This window comes from Rutilus rutilus (genome assembly GCF_951802725.1).
Source record: "Rutilus rutilus genome assembly, chromosome: 13".
NCBI lineage: Eukaryota > Metazoa > Chordata > Actinopteri > Cypriniformes > Leuciscidae > Rutilus > Rutilus rutilus.
In genome coordinates, this window is record NC_140218.1 from 13137854 (window position 1) to 13161767 (window position 23914).

Here is a 23914-nt window from a genome sequence, read left to right on the forward strand (position 1 = left end):
TCTGGCTGTCCAGACGTCGAGTCTGTTGGTCTGTTCGGCAGCTGTGTAGAACAAGGCCTCTCTGTGTTTGTTAGTTTGACTCATGGGGAGAGTGTGGGAAATTAAAAGATTTTCCCAAGCCGATATTGTCAAGCTTTCAGAGTGTGTGGACGTAATCGAAACAACACCTGAGGGAAGAAAGAGGAAGATAAAATTCAGAAGAAATTAACGATTCATGAAAAAGGGGAACCTAAGCTTTGTCCTCTGGTTCGTGTCAGACTCCTTATGCTGCGACAGACACATGGAGCCCATCTGAGAATGCGTCCCATCAGGGATAAAACAAACACACAACCACATGTGAAAGCCCTCCGCGGAGTCAGGGGATTTGTGGCATGTGCGAAAGTGGGAAATTTTTGCCTTGGCCTTTACATGTGGGATCTAGTAATTGGCACATTAGTGAGAAGAATTACCGCACAGATGAGGCCGCACCTGTTCTGTCTGTGTTTGTGTGATTTTAAGAAATATTTTGTGTTATGGCCCGTTCACACCAAGAACAATAACTATAACTATAAAGATATAGTTCTAAAAATCGTTCTAAACATAAAAGAATTGCAAAGTTCACACCACAACTATAACGATAACGGCACTAAGAAACAATATCGTTGGAATCACTTTCAGAATGATAAAAGAATGACAGCCAATCAGAATCCGTCCTGCAGCATGAATAATATTGTCCTCTGTTGTGGATGCTAATATAAAATAATATAAAATAATAATACTAAATATATTTAGGATTTTCTTTAATATATTTAATATGCAGTGAACATAAGAGAATATAATGTCACGCTCAACATTGTAAATATTTCCTCAAACAATTGTGTAATGATGCAAAATATCAAGAGGTTTTAATATTCTGCTGTGCCAGCACAGTCGAGGTTATGATTTTATTAAGTCTTAAAGTTTTCAGCTGATTCACCAAAACGCATTTTATGTATGGGTGGTTTATTGTGTCTTATGTTAACTCCTTCCTCTCTCTGTTATTCTTTAATAGCTGGTGAAGCTGTGTGGTGGTATGATTGAAGCTGGGAAAGCGTACGTCACCGCCAACAAGCTCTTTATCAACGGCATCCGTGACCTATCCCAGCAGTGCAAGAAGGACCAGATGATATCGGTAATGTTTGATTATGGACATGTCACACACTCGGCTTTCTGTCATTTCTGATCACGAGGGTAGGAATGAGAAGTGTAAGGAAATTTGATTCCTAACGATTTCATTAAAGGGAACCTATTATGCAAAATTCACATAATAATAATAATGTGTCCGCAGTGTGTGTACACAACCACCCTATTGTGGTAAAAATCCATCCACTCCGTTTGTTATTTTCCCCATAAATCTGAAACTGTCGCAAAATGAGCCAATCAGGAATGTGCTCCAATGTGATGTCACATTGAAACAGGCCCCGCCCACGACTAGCACGGAATCTGCCCTATTAGCTTAGCTCCGCCCCTGAGTGAGCTGTACACAGTCCGCCATGTTTATCTCCTCACCAGAGCATTTAACAGCAGCATTCAAGTAAGAAATGTATTCTTATTAAAGCTACTAAAGTTATTCAGTCAAGAGCAGTGAGTGATTTTCTGTTTTTCTTTTGTTGTTCGATTCATATCAACAGCATATGCAGCAGTAGGTACTGTATGCTGTCACTTCAATACACAGATCTAATATACACATGCGATTTCTTTCCCTGCTGTTTTACAGTCAAAGGCATAATCAACTGTGTTTATGTGAACTTAGTGTGTTTTTGACAAAACCTTGTGTGTATTTGAAAGTTTACGCGCAATAAGACGGGAAAGAGAACTTAGTTTAATACTCAGGCCATCTGACAGACTGTGCGCGTGCTCAGAAAACCATTTCAGAAGTTAAACTGATATGGCTTTAAAACGTATTCAAATAATAAATACTTTAATGATGACGAACAACTGCAATGATTATAATCAAAACCAAACAGTTATTTGTTCGTTTTTGGCAGAGTATCCGAGGCACAAGCTGTAAAGGCTCCGCCCTCTTCTGGAAAGTGGAGCGGGGAGCAGCAGCTCATTTGCATTTAAAGATACAGACATGAAAACAGCATGTTATTGCTTCAGCTCAGAAATGGCCATTTACAACATGGTTAATTATATTAAGAGACTTATATCACATCTTTATATATACATATATACATAATCTTTTAGAACCTTTATGGTTGTTATCGGTAACTTCATACTACACAAAACACTACACAAAAACAATACTATTTAAATTATATAAAATTATACTATTATTTTATTAAACTTTTTTTATTTTATTTTAATATTTATTATATATTACATTTATTTATTATTATATATTTTTTATTTAATATATTATATTACCTTTATTGTGTATTTTTTATGTATTATTTTGTTTTTAAGGTAGACCTACCATTTATCCAAAAAGTTCAGAATCTTCCAAAATTTGTAACTCTGTGACAAAGTGAGTGAGTCATTAGGCTGTGATTCAGTCCAATAACTCACAAGTTTAATATTCTTGAGTCTTTTGGACCGATTCGGATTCATTAAAAAGAACTGTCTCACAAGGGTCATTCATCCATGAATCAGACGTTATTGTCTGAAACCATTGAGGAAAGTTTTGTTCTTAGTTTTTTGGCGCTCAATATTTCTTTTTCATCATATTCTTTTGCAGTGGCACTTGAAACAAAACAACAGAGACGCTTCAAGAAGTTATCAAAACTGTACACCACAAATCGTTCAATTGTAGTATTTATTTTTTCTACATTCTCAAGTCTACGCACGTCTGCTTTTAATTGTGAGCTCTTTACTGGCAGGCATGAGGGCGTCAGGCTGCTGGTTTCAGTGTCTCAGACACTCATTGACCTTGATTAGACATGGATTCAGTCAGAAAGCAGCAGGCCGGGGCTCCTGTACTCTCGCCGTTCTCTCTCAGCTGTGCCAGTAGGGTTAGACTCATTGCCGCCATCTGCAAATGCTATTAAGAGTCTTTTTGGCTTCTCTTCTCTTGTACCCAGCTGACTAATGTTGAGCATCTTATTAAAACCTGCTGCTATTTGCATTTTCCACTGTAAAAACATCAAGTCAGCCCCACAATTACGTTTCCATTTCGACAAAAGCCTGTTGCACACTCAGCAGGGCTAGTTTTCCTTGTCGGAAGAACATTAATCAATGATGATACGAGAATAAACATGCGATTTGAATTACCAGTATAACTCAATTCATTTTGATCATAACATCTTGAAAATGAAAACATTGTTTGAATTTTGCGGATTGTGACCTTTTTTTTTGTTGTATTTTTACAGGATTGCCTGGAAAAATGTGGCGAGAGTTTGCAGGAGACCGTCAACTACCACATGGTGCGTGTCGTGTTTTTTCTCATTTCTTTCTCCTCGTATGAATGACTGTGGGACAGGTCCACTGGGACCACCTCATAGTGTCATCATATTATGAAATGTTAATGTGTTCTCCATCATGTGTCGCTGTGTTCTAGTAAAGGTGCCCTGGTTGTGATGTGTGTGAATAATTGAACATGCTATGATGCTGTGAATCATGAATGATCCTTGTTTTTCATCAAGCTGGATGTAAATCATATATGATGCTCTGTCTGTTGTTGTGAGCGTCTTTCCTGGTCATAAGAGACAATATCTAGAATCTCATCTTTTTTTGCTTCAGGACCTACATTTTGCATTTGGCATCAAGTGGTGATGCAAAACGGCAACACAACTGTGCAAAAGCAATCTGAAATGTGCTTGGGATCAGATGCTAACATTTATTAATATTATAGCTTCTGGATAAAAGAGTGTCACTCACACAACCTATTTATGTTGGGATCTGCCTAATTTGGCTTCTACTGTACCAAGAAATAGAATATCGTATTGGTGTGTAAGATGCACAGCCTTTGACATCGACAGCAAAAAATACAGTATGAGAAGCATTTTCTTGATCCTTTAAAAAAATTAATAAGACTATTTTCTATCCTCGCTATATACACACACACACACACACACACACACACACACACACACACACACACGAATACTAAAGTAATAGAATGAAATTTGTATATATAGACATTTTATTATTATATACATATAAATGACAAAATATATTAATTGTTGCAATTTTGGCTGTAAAGGGTTCTTGAGGAAAGCTATAATATTATTTGTAGATTAATAACATATATATATGTTATTAATATATATATATATTTTTTTTATTAATATATATATATTTTTTTTACTATATAAATAATATTTGTAGATTAATAACATATTGTTACATATATTTATATATATATATATTTATTATTATTATATTTTTTTACTATATAATTTATCAAATTGATATAATTACTATATATATATATATATATATATATATATATTTAATTTTTAAATATTAATTTAATATATTTCATATTTAATTATTTAAATAATTTGTATATATATATATATATATATATGCAAATTATTTAAATTTAAAATGTACAAAAATACTATCATATTTATCAATATTATTATATATTTATAATTATATTATAAATTGTATAGCATATGTGAATTTTTATATATATGCAGCATGATGCCGTTTATTTCAACACAAACATTAACGTTTTGAATCAACTATGTTCAGATTACTTTTCAAAACATGAGAAATTAGTATGCTGATCTGAAGAACTTATAGGTATATAATGTACGAGTGTATGTAATGCAACCATATAATGTTATTAATCTACAAATAATCTTCCAGCTTTACTCAAAAACCCTTTTCAGCCAAAATTGGATGAGAGGTTCTTTGCTGAATCTATAAAGACAATGAAGAATCATGAGGAACAATTAATTAGGCTGAGTAATCATGTCTCGTTTTCCTTTTGAAAGGTCCAACTGGCATGTGTTTCAGTTGGAAGTGACTATTGTTAGTTTCTAACACCCATTTGTCTGTTCTATAAGCGTACTCTTTTCCAGGCCTCGTGAGGTGCTACATCTGACCCTTGCTGTCCAGGCCGTCTCTCTGTTAACCCACTGAGCGTTTGATGTGCTGTCTTGAGAAGTGTGTCTTTTAGAGAGGGACTGTTCAGAGGCCAGCAGAGCCACATGGGGAAATCACATCACAAACGAGGTTAATGGGCAAGGTCGTCAGAGGACCGGCCAGTGAATGTGTGTGTGTGTGTGTTGGGCAGCACCTGAGCAGTGTGTGCAGTGAGGTATAAACATCAACGCTTGAGGGTCACTTATATAAATGGATGCAGAAAGACAAACACACGCCTCAGTGCACAAGAGCACTTACAGTGAGACAACAGGCACGTAACAACCTTCCATATCAACTGTACACAGCTTCTGCTTAACCCAACTGCGTGTTAGGTCATGGTCATACGTGTTCTTTATCATACAACAGTCATAAACGCACATTATAAACATTTTTCTTTTTCTAAAGTTTTATTGCTTTTTTGTCTTTCTTTCTTTCCTTCTTTGTTTATTTATGGTAACTTTTTTTATGAATAAAAAATTAAAAGCTGCAATTGAGACATATGATATGTCATTATGAATCAATATGGTAATATATTATTGTAAAAAAGTGTGATTTTATTATTAGTTATTTTAAAATAGAACTAAATTTTTTTTGTCCATAATGAACAGCCATTATTACAGAACTCATTTACACATTACACATTTAAATAATGCATATATTATTATTTAAATAGTAAATCTATAACTTCATTTATATTGTGTGAATTTGGTTTCTTATAACGAAATAATTTGCGATTTTTTATTTTTATTTTTATTTTTTTATTTTATTTTTATTATTATTATTATTTATTTTTATTTATTTTTTGTATTACTATTTAGTTATTTTATCACTTAAAAAAAAAAAAATGTTGTCCATACTGAACAGCCATTATTACAGAACTCATTTACACATTACACATTTAAATAATGCATATATTATTATTTAAATAGTAAATCTATAACTTAATTTATATTGTATGAATTTGGTTTCTTATAATGAAATAATTTGCTATTATTTTTTTTTTTTTTTTATTATTTAGTTATTTTATCACAAAAAAAAAAAAAAATGTTACTGAACAGCCATTATCTCAGAATTTATTTCCAGATTGATCATAAACATTGTATATTGCTAGAAAGGTCATTTTAATGTTCCTGTATGGTCTTTTTTTTCTGCGTCAGAACACCGATAGTGGAATTACCGGGATTTACCTGACTTCTGGACAGGAAATTATTCAAACTGGAAAATCCACAATCATGTGAAATGCTGCAATAGTACCGGTATGTGAAGATGGGGGTTTTAGAAAGAAAGAGGGGGAGCTAGGGAGTTTTTTGGAAAGTTTTATCATGAGAACCCTTCCTGAATTGGACTGTCCCTACAATACTGGGATTGTATGGAAAGCGGGTGAAAGTGATTGGAGAGGGAATAAAGGGCTTTTTTGCACATTAGAAGTATTTAATGAGCCTCACGTTCTTACAGATTCTCCTAAATCTCTTGCGGAGAGTAAAGCCCCTAACCCGTGTGACATCAGTGTGGTTACTTGACATTTAGCATTGTGGGTACAGTTAACCTTTCGCAAGAGCTAGAGTATAAAGGGTATTAAGTGTCGATTGTAGACGCTCTGTGTCGATGAGTAGACGCAACAGTTTTATTTTGGATAGTTAGGTTAAGGGAAAATTCCTTTACACCTTACATACTGTTGTGTGCAGAGATGAAATACAGTGGGGAATTCAGCTCAGGAAGAGCACATGTGACAGTAAAGCCTAGTCTGGATATTATTCGGCATATTCATACACTCTTCACATTTAGATATGTTCAGAATAACAATACAAGACCAGGAAGAAAACAAAATGGGACACTAACCTATTACCAACTTTACATTAAATAACCATTAATTTAATAATAATAATAATAATAATAATAATTTGTTGTTTTTATGTATTTATGAATTATATTTATATTATTTAATACTTATTTTAAGTAATAAATATATACATTTATTTATATTGTATTTATGTATTATTTAAATACATATATTTTATTATTTAAATAAATTATAGAAATGATATACATTTAAATTGTATTAATTTAATTGATCAAAATAGCTTTATATTTTATTAACTTAACGATAAAAACATTTTTATTAATTCAATTATTTATGACTTTTTTTCAAAATAATAAATGTATACATGTATTTATATTGTATTAATTTATATATACATATATTATATATATTTCATTATTTAAATAACAAATGTTACATTTATTAATGTTGTATTAATTAAATTTATGTTATAAAAATTCAATATATATTATACATTATTATGTAATAAATTAAATATATTTTATTTAAACAATAATAATAAAAATAGTTGTTATTTATTTATTATTAATTATATTTATATTATATTTAGTACTTATTTTGTATTTATATTGTATTTATGCATAATACATATTTTATTATTTAAATGATATAAATTGTATACATGTATATTGTATTAATTTAATTGATCAAAATATATTTATATTTTATTAACTTTATTAAAAAAACATTTCATTTCTGTTATCAACATTACATTAATATTGCATACAGTATATGTGTGTGTGTGTGTGTGTGTGTGTGTATGTGTGTATTCTTTATTATTTTATTCAAATAACAAATGTTACATTTATTTATATTGTATTAATTACATTTCTGGTATCAAATATATTATGTAATACATGAAATATGTGTTATTTAAACAATATATTATTAATAATAAAAACATTTATTTTGGGGATAATTATTATTTATTTATTTATTTTAGTATGCAGTTGTGATGCTGGTATCTGTGTGTGATCTCATACAGAGCCCAGATTAAATACTCACTTAGCACATGGCAATGTTTTAAACCTCGATATGTCAGTCAGTGGACCACACACAGGGTGTTTCTCCCGAGACCGGCGAGCTGGGTTCCCGTTTTCCCAGAACCTGCTGCTTCATTTAAAGGCCGTTTGGATGCAGGATGAGCCACTGACATCTATTAAAGCTCTGTTTAGTGATGAGCATTTAAAAGAAAGAGTCTTGTGTTTTATAGAGGGATATTTGTTGCCTAACCGTAGGGGAGGCTGTAAACCTTGACATGAGGCACAAAGGACCACAAAAGCATCGTCCTTCATCACCAAGCACCTTATTTGGGCCCTGCCGAAGTTTATAGCGCTGTAAACCGACCCGCAATAGGAACGAGTGAAGTGAAGCGCTTTGTTTAATTGTGTTCATCTGGGGCGTTACATCACAATCTGGGTTTACAGCCCTACTGACATTTCTGATCGTTTTCCGGTTTGTGTTGTTGTAGTAAAATGTGGTAATGGGATTATTCTTGTGCTGAGGTAATAAATGAAATTTGTTTGGGATTATGTTTGCATTATGGAGAGTAGGCCTTCAGGTTGTTGTTTTTTTCTTAGGAAAAGCTGAATGTAATGACATGATTGTGGTAGATTTTTCCACACAAATAAAACCACTGAAAATGCGCAAAAGTCTATTTATATAAAAAAGCATTTAAAAAGCCTATTTATTTATATATTATATATTTTTATATGTATTTATGTATTATTATTTAATACATTTATGTATTTAATACATGTTATCAAAATTCATTATATATATATATATATATATATATATATACATTCTCAGAAAAAAAAGGTACAAAAGCTGTCACTGGGGCTGTACCTTTTTAAAAGGTACATTTTTGTACCTAAAGGGGCATATTGGTACCTAAAAGGGTGCATATTGGTACCTAAAAGGGGCATATTGGTACCTAAAAGGGGCATATTGGTACCTAAAAGGGGCATATTGGTACCTAAAAGGGACAAAAGTGTACCTTTTGAAAAGGTACAGTCCCAGTGACAGCTTTCGTGCCTTTTTTTCTGAGAGTGTATATATATATATATAGAGAGAGAGAGAGAGAGAGAGAGAGAGAGAGAGAGAGAGAGAGAGAGATAGATGCATTACTTTATTATTAATTATATTATTTAAACAATACATATTATTTGTTTGTATTATAGTATAGTATAGTTTGAATAGTAGTTCTGCAGTTTTTTTTTTTTTTTTTTTAGGAAAAGCTGCAAGAAAATACATTTTCCCCTAAAACTAATCACTGAAAACGTGAAAAAAAGTCTTCCATGTTTTCCATCTTTTGTATTATATTTTAACATTATATTTTCAAGCCCTATAGCTTTTTTCTGCCTATTTTCAGTGAGAGTTGCCCAGTTAAGTGGTAAGAAACAGTCTTACCGACATATAAAGCGTCAAATCAGTTTTTATTTAGTTTTTACGTGTAATTTAGGAGCTTTTCTGAAAGAGTTGGTACCACAATGGCAGAGCAACGTGAAAAATGTAACCGAATTATTTTGGTCTGAAACCGTGTATATAGAAAAACGACCTTTTAACCAAGATTAAAGTCCGTCCAGAAGTAATAAATACTGAATATTTCCCAGACATAAAGCTTTAGATTCTTTCTGTATTCCTGCAGTGTTGAACTCAAAGATCTGGGATCATGAGTCTTGATGTCCCTCTGGAGCTTCTGTGGTGATGTGGATGTGACTAAACCACATCCTAAGTATCTTGCATCACCTCTCTTGTTTTTCTGTTGTTTCCTTCTTTCTTTCTCCTCTTTCATGTCTCTCCCTCCCTGCCCGAGTGACCTATTTTTACTCCTCCGCTGCAGCATGGCATACGCGATCAGTTCAGACGTCCTTGCGCAGAGACTCGGCCTGAATCTCAATGAGGCGCAGGGATGTGTGATGTGATGATGATGATGGTGTGTGTGTGTTGGGAGGTCTCACTCACAGGTTTACATCCTTTACAGCTCACATTAAACAAATGCAAGAGCGCCATCTAGTGTTGATAGTGGATTATTACATGCGACATTCACAAAAAGTGTCTCCCAACCACATTTTTTTCACAGGGTAATCATTCATTGCTGTGATTTGTGTGTGTATTTGGTCTAACAGTAGTCCTAACTCTACTTCCTAAATCATAGGACAATGATTTGTTGATAAAAATGCTATTCAAGGACTAATATAAGTTGACTGGTGAAAATGTCCTAATAAATGTTGTTTCTCAGAGAATAGGCCTGTCTGATGAAGAGATACTTCGATGCCATTGGCTCAAACTAAGATACATTTATTTATATGTATTATTTTGTGTTTTTCAGATCCTGTTTGATCAAGCTCAGAGATCAGTGAAGCAGCAGTTGCACAACTTTGTGAAAGAGTGAGTGTACTGGACTATATTTGAACACATATTGCGGTGTTACTTGCCCTTCTAAAGAACTTATACGTTACATGTTGACACAATATTAAACCTTTACTTTAAATGTCACTATTACTGTAGGTAGGGCTGCACCATATCTGATAAAAATTGTGATTTAAATGTGTTTTTTCTCTTTAATCTCTAGGTTTGCTGTGCTTATATATGATATAGAATTATATATGACTATAAAATAATAATAATAACAATACTATTGTTATAATTCCTTGTAAAGTAAAAAAATGTGTTCTAAAATTTTCTCACTGGGGAAGGTTTTTTCATTATTGTGCTTCCCGCAGGGTGATTATAAATAATGATCTGACTTTTAGAGCTCATTAATAATTAATGTGTCCTCATGGAGGATAATGGGATTCTTGAGAGCAGGTTCCTATTCATTCATCACAGGTGATCACTGATAACGCAATGGGCGGAAGATTTATGTGGTAAAACAAATGGTATTTCAGGAAGATCACTTCGATATGAAGCTTTTGTTAGATCCACCTGATCTGTCATGTGCAGTTTTTTTTTTTCTCATTAATATTTCAGAGATACTGTGTTAAAATAAGGACAATAGCCTCTCAGGTTCACCCTGAAAGTGCTAGAACAGGAATAGCTCACCAAAAATGAAATTTCTCACACAAAAAAAAAAACCTCAGTGAGATCCCAAAAACCTATTAATTTCCTTGGGATCAAACCTGAAGCCTCCATATCAGCATTAGGCCACTACAAGCCATCTAACGAATATCTGTCTATACTTTTTTAGTGATGTGCGTAAGTTCAAGGACACGAAGAAGCACTTTGATAAGGTGAGGGAGGATCTGGAGATAGCACAGGTGAAGAACGCACAGGCTCCTCGAAACAAACCCCACGAGGTGGAGGAAGCCACCAGCACCCTCAACTTCACCCGCAAGTGCTTCCGACATCTCGCGCTGGACTATGTGCTTCAGGTAGAAACACTTTACAATAACGTATCGTTTGTCAGCATTAGTTAATGCATTAAAGTCAGCTTACAAAAGTCTGTTCTTCCTTATTGTGACGTATATCTGAGTGAAACGGCTTCTCGAACAAGAAAAATGTAGGGCGGGGCTTGATTTTGTCCATGGGGAATTGATTGGATGGTTGTGGTTTGCTATTGGTGGATCTCATGTGAGTGACAGGTTGCCCCGCCCTCACGCCAGTAAACACATCATCAGAGAAGCGAAGAGATGTCACTGCAAGAGGGAGGGGAAGTCATTTTAATTAAAGATTACGAGAGTAATGATGTGCACGGATAAATCATTTATAATAAATACTGCAATATTCCCCCAAAAATTTAAATTTTGATTTCATGCTGACTTCAACATGAATTATCAATGGACAGTATGATTTACAACATTTATTAACCTTTGATAATGTTAATGGAAAGGTTCATGTCAGTGCATTATTACTGATGTTAACAGATACAAATTTTGATTTTAATAAATATATTTGTAAATGTTGAACTTAAATGATGTGAGAAATCAAATTTTCCTCGAGCTTTTGAAATATAAAAGGTCTTTGTACAATTGAAACATTTGATCTATCTATCTATATATATATATATATATATATATATATATATATAGATAGATATAGATATAGATATAGATATAGATATATAAACATTTTATCTATATATATGGACTACCGGTATATATATATACTATATGTGTATACTGTGTATATATATACAGTGCGTAACAAATTTATTATGACCACCTGTCATAATAAAGAGAAAACTATTTTTTTTATCTGTAAATAAAAATATTTTAGGAATCTGCCAAAAACGTTTAAAACTAAAAATGTTATTGTCATTTATTAGGCAAATAACAAACTGCAACAACTAAATAACAACTAAATAGTCTTTATTCACACATAATAAACATAAACATAATATTGTGTATGGTGTCCTTTGGCCTTGATAACAGCTTGCATTCTTGCTAGAATTGTTTTTAGATAGATAGATAGATAGATAGATAGATATGAACATAAGAGTGTTTTATAAATATCTCTTTTTCCCCATATAGATCAATGTCCTTCAAGCCAAAAAGAAATTTGAGATCTTAGATGCGGTGAGTAACAGTGATGTATTTTTTCCTGGTATATGTAAATCTATAGCTTTGTTCTGAACTCTGCAGCTTGTGTTTCTGCAGATGTTATCCTTCATGCATGCGCAGTACTCCCTGTATCAGCAAGGCTACAACCTCCTGGATGAGATCGACCCCTACATGAAGACCCTGGCTGCTGAGGTGAGCTCCCTATGGCCACTATTGAGCTATTAACAGTTTATAAAGCTGTACAAAATGTGATGTAATGTCATGTTAATAACATTATTTGAATCCTTTTTTATTTTATTTTAAGGTCACAAATGTTTTTGTGTGCAAATTTACGACTAGACTGAACAAAAAAGTATAAAAATGTCAATTTCATGACAAGACAAGACTATTCAATTGTCGTTCTCTGAAAAAGAATCCTTCAGCATCGACCTAGCCTCAAATGAAGCAAATACTGTGATTTATTCAAATGTTCAAATCTTGTTTTTAGTTGGAAATGCTTTGTGTGTTTAAAACACATTCACCTCAGACCGACAAGCGCCTGATCTCTATCTGATTTCTGTCTAATTAGTTCATCGACGAACCATGTTACATCACTAACTTTAGTACTAGACTCACCGTCACGTCTGAAAGCGCAGTGCTACGATGGACACAGACAGACAACCAATGCCTGCAGAATGAACATGATCATGTTTTCTTTACAAATACGTGACAACAACAAACTTATGATGACCGATTGTTCATCTTGTCATAGCTGGATCAACTGGTGATTGATTCAGCGATGGAGAAGAGAGAAATGGAGCATAAACATGCCACGATTCAGCAGAGGGTAAGAACGGACACAGCTTTTTCAGACATTACCTTTCATGTAGTGTGTAATATAGTTTCAAAGATCAAAGTGCAGATTATATATACCTATATTATGAAAAAATGTAAGTGTTTTTTGGCCTTGGATGCATGTAAACTAGGGGTGCAACAATATATCGTCACAATATATCGCAATACAAAAATGCAACAATATGTATCGTGGATAGTGACAATATTACCCACAATGTTATATCAAATTTAGCATTTAATCAACAGTACATTTTTTCGTAACCTTTTATTATATGTCTTGGAGTATCGCAATAATATCGTATCGTGAGTTCAGTATCGTGATATGTATCGAATCGTGAAATTAGGGTATCGTTACACCCCTAATGTAAACCTTTTGTAGGAGACCTTAAAAAATTATGAGCCTTAAAAATAGCAAAGAAAAACCTTGATATCCACAATTTTTAAAGAGACCCTGACTAATACCACTGTTGACTCATGTCTAATGCCAGAATTAGGCTGTTAAAGACGCTAAGTGTTCAGCACTGAGTTAGTGATAGAGGATTATTCGTGCTTTAATTGGACTAGTCAAAATACTAAAGACTTAACTCCTAATTCCTTTTCGTAGCACAATAAAGTTTGGTTACTTTTTCTTCGAATTTAACCTAGTTTTACAAAGATAAAAGCTATGGTGGCTCACGTCTTGCCTGCATCGGTTTCCTAACCTCTTGTTTTTCATGTTTTCTCTCCATTTTCAAAAAACTAAAAGGAAAAAAGAATATTGATTTAAAGATTTTTTTTTTTTTCATGTTTGGTTAAATAAAGCCCTGAGTTATTTAAAGACATTTTTATGGATACTTTCTCCTTCAGTGTTTGTACTTTTGTTTTTCTGGCAGGAGTAGAAAAAAATCTTCTGTCCTCAAATGTCCCAGTTATTAATGGTGTTGAGCAGACAGGAAGTGGATATATTTTGGGCGAACAGAAAATAGAAGTTCCTTCAGAAGATTCTCAGCAAGAACTCTGACAGCTCTCCTTGTGTTTTCAGACAGCTTCTGACACCTAGTTCACAGACAGATATCTACATTTATATTTGCTCCAGTATGAGTCCCACGCACACTTAAACTCAGGCTTGAGTTAATATCAAACAGATATATGTGAAAAAAGCGAAACTAGATTGATCTTAGTCCTTCAGTCCCTCAGCTAAAATGAAATGATACTAAAACTGCCAGAAGATGGTGACAAATCATTGTCTTAACAAGTGAGTCATTGAATCATTCAGTCAAATGATTCGTTCAAAGCGGATGATTCATTCAGCGACAAAGAAGTGAGTCGTCAAGTTATTAATTCGGACGATTCGTTCAAAAACGCAGATTCCTTCAGTGTGTTGCTCTGGCTCTACTGTTTGGAACTAGCTTTGTTGGTAAAATAGAGGAAAAACAGACAATATTGTGTCTAAAATGTGAGTCACCTAATAGCCTATTAACTTTATCACTATCACATTTGCAAACGGGCTGATATTTGGGAAAACAGAGCTTTTGCTCGTGTGATATTGGTTATTTATTTATCTTTTTTGCACCATATCTTGGTTTTTGGAAGTATTTTGATTCATTTTGGTGGCAATTATTTCTAATTTTCATTTTTATTCTGTTTTTCTTCCATCTGGCGCTCTGGGACTGTCTTCATCCTGATTTAGACACTGTTACAGGTGAGTGTCTTACTCTAAACCCTAAATATGGCTAATCAAACTCTGTTTTAATGTGACTTTCAAGATGGAAGTACTCAAAAATTTCTAGATGGTTTTTAGGGGAATAAATCCTGTGAGCGTTGTGTAACTGATGATATAATTACAGTTCAGTGAGACTGATTGATATGTCCTACAAACGTATCTGGCTTATGTAACGGCTGATGGCTGTCCCATCATCCTCCACTCAGCACAGCAATTTTTCAGTGGATATTTGTCCCTCTATGGATTTATTTTTTCAGCTTCTTGTGGCTGATGAGAAAGGCAGATGGTTTTCTTTGTGTATTGTTTAAGAGATGCATTCTGGGATAGCTTTGGATGCGGTTGATCTTCAGCGTTCATTCAGGAAATACTCGCACTTCATCATAGCAATTACCCACAAACCATGGTGACAGTATTTGGCTTACGGCATCAGTGAGGAACATATGGCCTCAGAGCCACATTAAGGAGAAACTTACCCATAATTCCACAATGTTGTGATTTTTAAACCACTGATGCCTGTTCTGTTTCTGAGTAATTGTCTAAGCTTATATCTTCTTTTCTGTCACAAACCCTCTGGTAGTTCTTACGAAACTGTTTGTTTGAAATGCATTATGAAGTGTCTCTCTCTCTCTTTTACCGCGAAACTAACTGTTCTGACTGGTTGATAAGTTGTTGCTAAGGTGTCCAGAGTGGTTGCTAGGTGGTTGATTACTGTTCAAGTCAAAAGAGCCCACCCTAAAGTATCTTTCTGGATTATTGTTAAGTGGTTTCTAGGGTGTTATTAGTGGTTGTTAAGGGGTTCTATGTGGTTGCTAGGTGGTTGCTTACTGTTCAAGTCACAAGAGCCCACCCTAAAGTCTCTTTCTGGGTTATTGTTTAGTGGTTTCTAGGGTGTTATTAGTGGTAGCTAGGGTGTTCTGAGTGGTTGTTAAGGGGTTGCTAAGGAGTACTATTTGGTTGCTAGGTGGTCGCTTACTGTTCAAGTCAAAAGAGCCCACCATAAAGTCTGTTTCTGGGTTATTGTGTAGTGGTTCCTAGGGTATTCTTAGTGGTTGCTGAGTGGTTGTTATGGTGTTCTGAGTTGCTTACTGGTCCAGGTAAAAAAATAAAAAAAACCTCCAAAGTCTCTTTCTGGATTAAGTGGTTGCTATTGTGTTTTGAGGGGTTGCTAAATTGTTTTATGTGGTTGCTATGTGGCTGCTTATTGTTCAAATCAAAATAGCCCACCCTAAAGCCTCTTTCTGTATTATTGTTAAGTGGTTGCTAGGGTGTGACTAAGGTGTTCTGACTAGTTGCTAGGGTGTTTTGAGTGATTGATATGTGGTTGCTTACTGGTCTAGTCAAAAGACCCCGCCCCAAAGTCCCTTTCTGGATTAAGTGGTTGCTAAGGGGTTGCTAAGGTGTTCTATGTGGTTGCTAGATGGCTGCTTTTTGTTCAAATCAAAAGAGCCCACCCTAAATTCTTTGTTAATATGATATACAATGTCAAATAAGCAGAAGCAACATTTATACATTGAATTTTATGACTGCATACAGTTGGTAACACCCACAGCAAGGCATATTTCTTGCATAATTAACACATTATTAATGGTGCTAAACGCATTGTGACACATGCGCTGACTCATCAACAAAAATCTAGTCTGTGTTATTTCAGAATGAAAGATTTTTGCTTGTCAGTTACAGCTTGTTGCAGTTTCGAAAAGGATAGTGCCACCTAGTATGTGATGTGAAGATGTTTCACAGATTAATTATAATGTGTTTCTGTAATTACAGTAGATGGAGATGGTCTTTTTTTTAATGCTGTTGGATAAAGTAAGCATGTTTTTCTTGAAGTCTTCATTGATGCCCAGCAAGTAAAACTGCTGTTCTTCTTATGGCTTCACGGCACTTCACTACAAATAAGACGCCCTAAATTTGAGGTTTAATATTTCATCCAGTGTTTTTATCCTGCTGGAATACTTTAAAATTTGATAGACTTTGTAGTTCAAACAGACGATGGCTTTTATAAGCTCACACGTCATCGGCAGTGCCTAAAATAGCGCCGATAGTCTTCTGCAGTCTTACAATGTTTTGTGAGATGCTGCACAGAAGATTCTTCAAGCACAGCTGACAGGTATTGAAATATTTGGATTTTTAATGACATTTGTGTTAAGACGAACATACAGATATTTGGTTGATTGCTCTTTTAAATGCTAACGAGAGGCATTTTTACCTTCAAAGTAAAATGTTGTGATGATGAGTGAACGACGGATTATGGACTAAACGTCGGTTTGAAAGGAAAGAAAGAAAATATTATATGTATATAGTTTTATGACACTTCTAGCTAATTGCATGTACATATTGCAGTTAGTTCTAATAATGAAATAAAAGTTGATCATAAGCGTGATGTGTTAGTGGCGTGGGGTGCTTGCTCGTGGGACGGCAGCTGTATGTTAATGAGCTTTAGCAGTGGGCAGGTGGACTGGAATCGCACATGATCGACCCTGCTGAAGCTGTACGGCTGACTATGAGAGGCTGCGTGACTCACACACGCTGCATTGACTGCACACTCGATTGTGCTGCACACTCATTTAGCTGAGCCGAGCCGCTTCTAGAGGATCCAATGATTTTAAAATACGTAAAACATTTAAGGATGAAAATCTTCGGAAGGTTGGACTTCACTTTGGTGAGTTGCTGCACTAATGCTGTTGGCGATTCTCTTTCTTGTTTACATTTTGTAGCCGAATAGAAAGTGTAGAAGGAATATAGTGGACTAAAAGGATTTTAGTATTTATTAATCTTAAATTTCTTTTGAATGTTCATATAATATAAAGCATGCATTTGTCTGATAGTTTTGTATAAAAATCTATTTAGCCAATAATCTATATCTATATCTATATCTATATATATATACACACACACACACATTTATATATATATTTATAGAACAGTCCACATGGGTTATATAGATTTTTATACAAAACTATCAGACAAATGTATATGTATGTGTGTGAATATAAAATAGATTGTTTGTTATATTATATAACATATACTAAATACTGTTATATTATACAATATAATACGCAATGTATGCATTTTTTTTGTAATATTATATGGGTGATTTACTCTATATAAATACACAAAACTGTATACACACATTATTTTTATTTGTATGTTCTGATATATATATATATATATATATATATATATATATATATATAAAATATTCTCTTTTTCTCTTAAATCTTTCCACTTTCCAAAGCTATGGGACTGGTAGCATAACTGCATTTTATCCGTGTGTTTTTAAGTGTGTGGGAATATGGCAGAGCAGGAGAGCGAGTGAAAGGGAGGGTGTTTTCTGCACCATTCAGAAGAGAACTTGAGCGAAGCTGTAAGGAGACACAACTGAATGGATGTGAATGTTTGAACAGTCACCCTGCTGTGGATTTGGGTAAAATGAGTGACTATAAATAAGCTGTATTGTCACAACCAGTTTGAGAAGAAGAAAAGACTAGATCTTCACATTTTCTCAAGGAAACGTGCAAGCTCCAGTTTGCTAAGTGGTTATCAGTGTTGGGGAAAGTTACTTTTAAAAATAATGCATTACAATATTGCATTACTCCCTAAAAAAGTAACTAATTGTGGTACTAACTTAGTTACTTTTTATGATAAGTAATGCGTAATGTTCCTTTTGCGCTAGTTTTTCTCATCTGGGCTTGGCTTGCTTGTTTCTCTTTTCATAACAACAACAAAAAAAAACTCAGGCTGAAGGAAATGCAGATTCACTCCTGTACAGTAGAGGGGGCAACTCAATTAAACCTTTTAGCTGTGCTGCTATTCTGGAACGCAGAAGAATAAGATGCAGAACAAGAACTTTCAACACTCTTACTTCAGCAAAAAATGAAACACAAATGTGAACTAAAGTTATTTTTGCATATTAGTACGGTTGAATTGGATCATCAAAAGTCAGCAGCATTGGTTAATAAAGTGAGATTAAATACATAAAGCATATTTGTGTTTTTTAACATTTCATTATTGCAGGTTTGCGTAATATTCTGAGTTTGCATTTCACTGTTTTGAGGAATACTGAATCTTTTTTTGTGCAAGTGAGATGAGTAAATGCCTGCTCACATTTAGTGTAGAACTACAATAACCATCATGTTCACACACACCCCTGAGTTCTCTCAACATGGGGACAGGAGAGTCAGTCAATAAATAGGGAAACAAAGTAACGTGCGTTACTTATTTGAAAAAGTAACTCTGATATTTTGTTGTAAATTTAAAAGTAATGCACTAGTTACTTAGTAAAAGTAATCTGATTACATAACTCAAGTTACTTGTAATGCATTACTCCCAACACTGGTGTTATTATACAATGCATTCTGGGTGGTTGTTTACTTTTAGTCTTTACATGATTATATTAAACAACAATGTCTCACGTATTTGATCAAGGAACATCGAATGATGTTACGCAATCTTGTTTAAGATGCAAGAGCGCACTGTTTCTATTCAAAGAGCTCTTTCAGCAGGACGTCCATTCTCTGTCAGACCTGCTACTGAAGTGTTGAAGCCGCTTTATCTTGAGGTCTTCAGAGGGTTCAAGAGAGGCCAGAACACTTTGAAAGTTTTGAGAGTGCCACAGACTGATAGGAAGCTGAAGGCTGAAACTTTTTCAAGGACGTTTGTTTGACTTGTGAAATGATCTAGTTGTGAAGACATGATGAATGACCCCGTTTATCTCTAGTTGTGCACACTAATCAGTGTGGCGTCAGTGCATTTTACAACACACACTGAACGAAATTTGGTGTTGGATTTAGTTTGAAACGATGTTTACTCCGAAATTGCTAGTAAATTTTAACAAATAGTTACAAAGAAACAGCAAGTAACAGTGAATTAAAAAGTAGAAATTTAAAGTAGAAAGACTTAAATAGTCTCTAATAAAAAATAAAAAAACCTTACATTATTTACATTTTGATTATATTGCTCAAAAGTTGTTTCTTTTCGGTAACAACTTTGTATCGAATTTTTCGCCTAAAATTCCCTACAAATAGACACAAATGAGACAATTGACATACAATGAGATATAAAGCTGTAAAATGAACGTGGATAAAGTTTGGAATAATTATATGTTTCTATAAGAGGTCTTTTCTGCTCACCAAGGTTGCATTTATTTTAATCAAAAATAAAGTAAAACAGTAATATTGTGAAACTGTTTTCTATTATAATGTATTTTGAAATGTAATTTATTCCTCCAGTCTTCAGTGTCACATGATCCTTCAGAAATCATTCTAATATGCTGATTTACTGCTCAATTATCAATTATTATTGGTCCTCATTATTAATATTTTCATTATTATAATTTTTCAAAACAGTTTTTGCTGCTTAATATTTTTGTGGGAATTGTGATACATTTTTTCAGGATTTTTTGATACAGTTAAAAACTTGAAATAGAAATCTTTTGTAACATTATAAATGTCTTTACTGTCACTTTTGATCACTTTAATGTGACATAGCTGAGTAAAATTAATGAATCTCTAAAAACATTAGACATTGATAATACAATTAAAAATGTTTCTTGAGCATATTATAAATCATCATCATAAATCATCATATTAGAATGATTTCTGAAGGATCATGTGACACTGAAGACTGGAGTAATGATGCTGGAAATTCATGACAGGGATAAATTACATTTTACAATATATTTAATTAGAAAACCGTTTTACATTTTAATAACATTTCACAATATTACCATTTTAATGTATTTTGATTAGATAAATGCAGCCTTGGTGAGCATAAGAGAATTCATTATTCCAAACTTTGAGTCAGTAGTGTATACATATTAGAAGAGTTTGATGAGAAGTGTTTGAGTTCATATTGAGACTTTGGATTGCAGACTGTATCTTGGCAACTTTGAGCAGAGTTTGAATCAGTCTCTTCTGAAACTCTAAAGGAGACATGTACGTGAACTCTCTCATTCAGCGCTGTACTTGTATTAAAGTCTTCCCAGTGGAATCACTTCCGCCTGATGCTTTCGATGTCTCCTTGAGCTTATGCTGGTATATCATTAAGCACATGTGATGGCTAAAGTGTTAGCTCGGCTGACAGCGTATCATTCCTCCACTCAGAGGTAATCAATAGAAATGACCTGAACTGAGGAGGTTGTTGTGGTAAGGACCTCCCATGATGATTCACCCCTCAGATTCAGCAGAGAGTTGAGAGCATTGAGTGTGCTGCTGAAACAGGGGCCATTATTGTGAGCGGTAAGTGTGAATATGAATGCTAAGCACATCAGTTGGACATGCTCAGATGCTTGCGCAACAGCTTGCGTCATCGTCGAAATGCTCTGGTGGGACATCTGAGTGCACTGGATGAGACACTTCTAGTGTGAATGTTTTGTGTGAATTTGTGCATTTGCTCTACTTACAACCTCTTGTTTAATAATGAAGCAGTACCACAGACTGAATGTAATGTATTTTGTTGCATTGGTTGTTTTAACTATTTTAATTATTTGATGTTTCTTTCTTGCTCTAAAGCTCCACTATTGTTTTGTCATTCAGGACTTTGCATATGACGACCCAAAGTTGGAGTTCAACGTGGATGCGCCCGACGGATTGGTGATGGAGGGCTATCTGTTCAAGAGGGCCAGTAACGCCTTCAAAACATGGAACCGGTAGGTCGAAACTGGTTAAGAAGATATTCAGGATTGGATGGAAACTAAATGAAATTTAGGCTACGTTTACACGACAACGATGTAGTAAAAAAACGGAAACGTTTTTCCTTTGCATTTTCACGTACAGATGACAACGCTGTATTATTCATGCCGGGCCAGTAGTTGGCGATGTGACTTTGTAAAGAAACACTACCTGCCTATAGACTGCACACGCAATATGCATGCACATGACGTCACCGTTTTCACAAATTCACGTTTTTGTACTTTCAAAAACTTGCACTTTGAATCCCGTTTTCAAAAGTTTGCATTTTCAGGCCTGTTGTCGTGCAAATGAACGGCCAAAACATATAAAAAGTTTTCCGTTTTAAGTTAAAAACGGTGTCGCCGCTGTCGCGTAATCGACCCCTTAATCGGTTCATTAAATTTTGCCATTGTAAAACCCATATTACTGAATCTGAATAGCCATGGTTTGCTTTTAATCAGGCGTGCGACTAGGTCATGGTTGGGTTTAGGGAAGCAAAGCAACAATATACAATAAAAACATTATAATTATTTAGCTAAGCACTGATAATCACAAAAATCTTCCCTGATACCGATAATTATTTTTGTGCTTTATTTCGGCATCACAACATTATTGTTATAAAGAATGAAAGATGGATATTCATTTTGAGATTTATTAAGGATGGCGTTTAACAGCGTTATTAAATTATTTGTTTGTTTATTTATGAAATTAGTGTCATTAAATTATTTTAATAACAATAACCCTAACCGTAAATGATAGTTTTTAAAGATTCACTTTAAGGGAATTACATAAGAGTAAAGGTTATCTAAAAGTAAGTGAGCATGCACAATTAAATATGCAATATCATAATCCAATAAATTAAACCAATTAAAAATCAGGAGATAATTGATATGCTTCTGAGATATTATTATTGTGTAATAATTTTAGCCTGGCTCCGCCCACCTACGTACTTCCGCTCAGTTTTCATTTTCCTTCAGTACTCCGTCTGGATTTGCGGTATATTCGTGGGTTTTCTCCGGCCAAATTTTTACCGGTCCAATCAGCGAACAGAGGGAGTGGCTGAGAACGATGACGCTGAGGTCGTGCGCTAGTTTGAGTTGTAGGGTTACATCACGACCAAACGTTAGCGATTGGTTATGGCAGATCCAGAGTGGCTCTGAGCACATCCAATAGTTTCAAACTTCAACATAGCACCCGTCTTCAAGGACGTTAACGCTTGTCAATGGAGAGTGGCCAGACTCTCTGTACAAATGAAATGTACGAGAGTCTGATAGGACCAGGCTATAATAATTTAGCATTATTTAGTATTTTTTTAAACCTAGCTTGCTCGGTCTCAGCAATTGAATGTATGAAAACAAGTAATTAGTAACTAATACAGAGTGTGTGTGTGTGTGTCTGTCTGTGTCTGTTTGTGTGTTTTCTCTTTTTTCAGGCGATGGTTCTCCATCCAAAACGGCCAGTTGGTTTATCAGAAGAAACTAAAGGTAAGTTCAATTCAGCAGTCAGTAACTGGACACAGAAGTCCCAGCAGTTCAGACAGGTGATCTGTCATCTACTCTATACAGTACCTTGAGAGAATGAGCTGGGAACGTGTCTGTGGATCAGCAGAATTCTTCAGCTCAGAATCAATGATGGTCAATCTTCAGCTCATCGGTCACTGAGCTGTTAGATACAGTATTACTAGTCCAGCCAGGCAGCATATCTCTAAAGCACTCAGTCTTTTTGAAGATAACAAACTCATTCCCAGACAAATCAATGCTTTTCATCTGTATATTCCTGTCGAAGTGCTTACTCAGGGCGCTTGCTTAAATTAAAGTGACTCAGTGCTGTTTAATGCATTTCAGAGGGGAATAGGTTCATTTGAGCGCTTTTCTTTAAGTCAGCGTACTCAGGCTTCTTGGTCTTTGCAGGATTCGCTGACGGTTGTTGTGGAGGACTTGAGACTGTGTTCCGTCAAACCTTGCGAGGACATCGAGAGGAGGTTCTGTTTTGAAGTCGTGTCTCCCACCAAGTGAGTCCTTGACCAGTTCCTGTTCAGTGAAGCTTAGACTTGCATTACTAGTAGTAATTGTTTCCTATGGGTGTATATTGTAGGAGCTGTATGTTACAGGCCGAGTCAGAGAAACTTCGGCAGGCCTGGATCCAGGCGGTCCAAGCCAGCATCGCCTCAGCGTACAGAGAGAGTCCAGACAATTATTATATTGAGGTTTGTGCAGTCTACATGTTGATAAAGAAGCATAAATCCGTTTGTGTTATGAAAATAGTGACAAAATCACTCTATACTTGATTGTGTTTTGAACTTATTTCT

General features: G+C 34.6%; 1 protein-coding gene across 1 annotated transcript in view; it reads left to right on the forward strand.

Annotated features, from left to right (window-relative positions):
• The window catches only part of acap3a (ArfGAP with coiled-coil, ankyrin repeat and PH domains 3a), a 72299-nt gene that overhangs the window by 34108 nt on the left and 14277 nt on the right, over positions 1–23914 (forward strand). The window contains exons 3-14 of the mRNA XM_084428838.1: positions 1031–1150; positions 3330–3383; positions 10230–10288; positions 11088–11271; positions 12370–12414; positions 12496–12591; positions 13151–13225; positions 14903–14914; positions 21472–21584; positions 23039–23090; positions 23517–23617; positions 23701–23812. Of these exons, the coding sequence (XP_084284964.1) occupies positions 1031–1150; positions 3330–3383; positions 10230–10288; positions 11088–11271; positions 12370–12414; positions 12496–12591; positions 13151–13225; positions 14903–14914; positions 21472–21584; positions 23039–23090; positions 23517–23617; positions 23701–23812 (1023 nt within the window). The remainder of the gene's footprint in view (positions 1–1030; positions 1151–3329; positions 3384–10229; positions 10289–11087; positions 11272–12369; positions 12415–12495; positions 12592–13150; positions 13226–14902; positions 14915–21471; positions 21585–23038; positions 23091–23516; positions 23618–23700; positions 23813–23914) is intronic.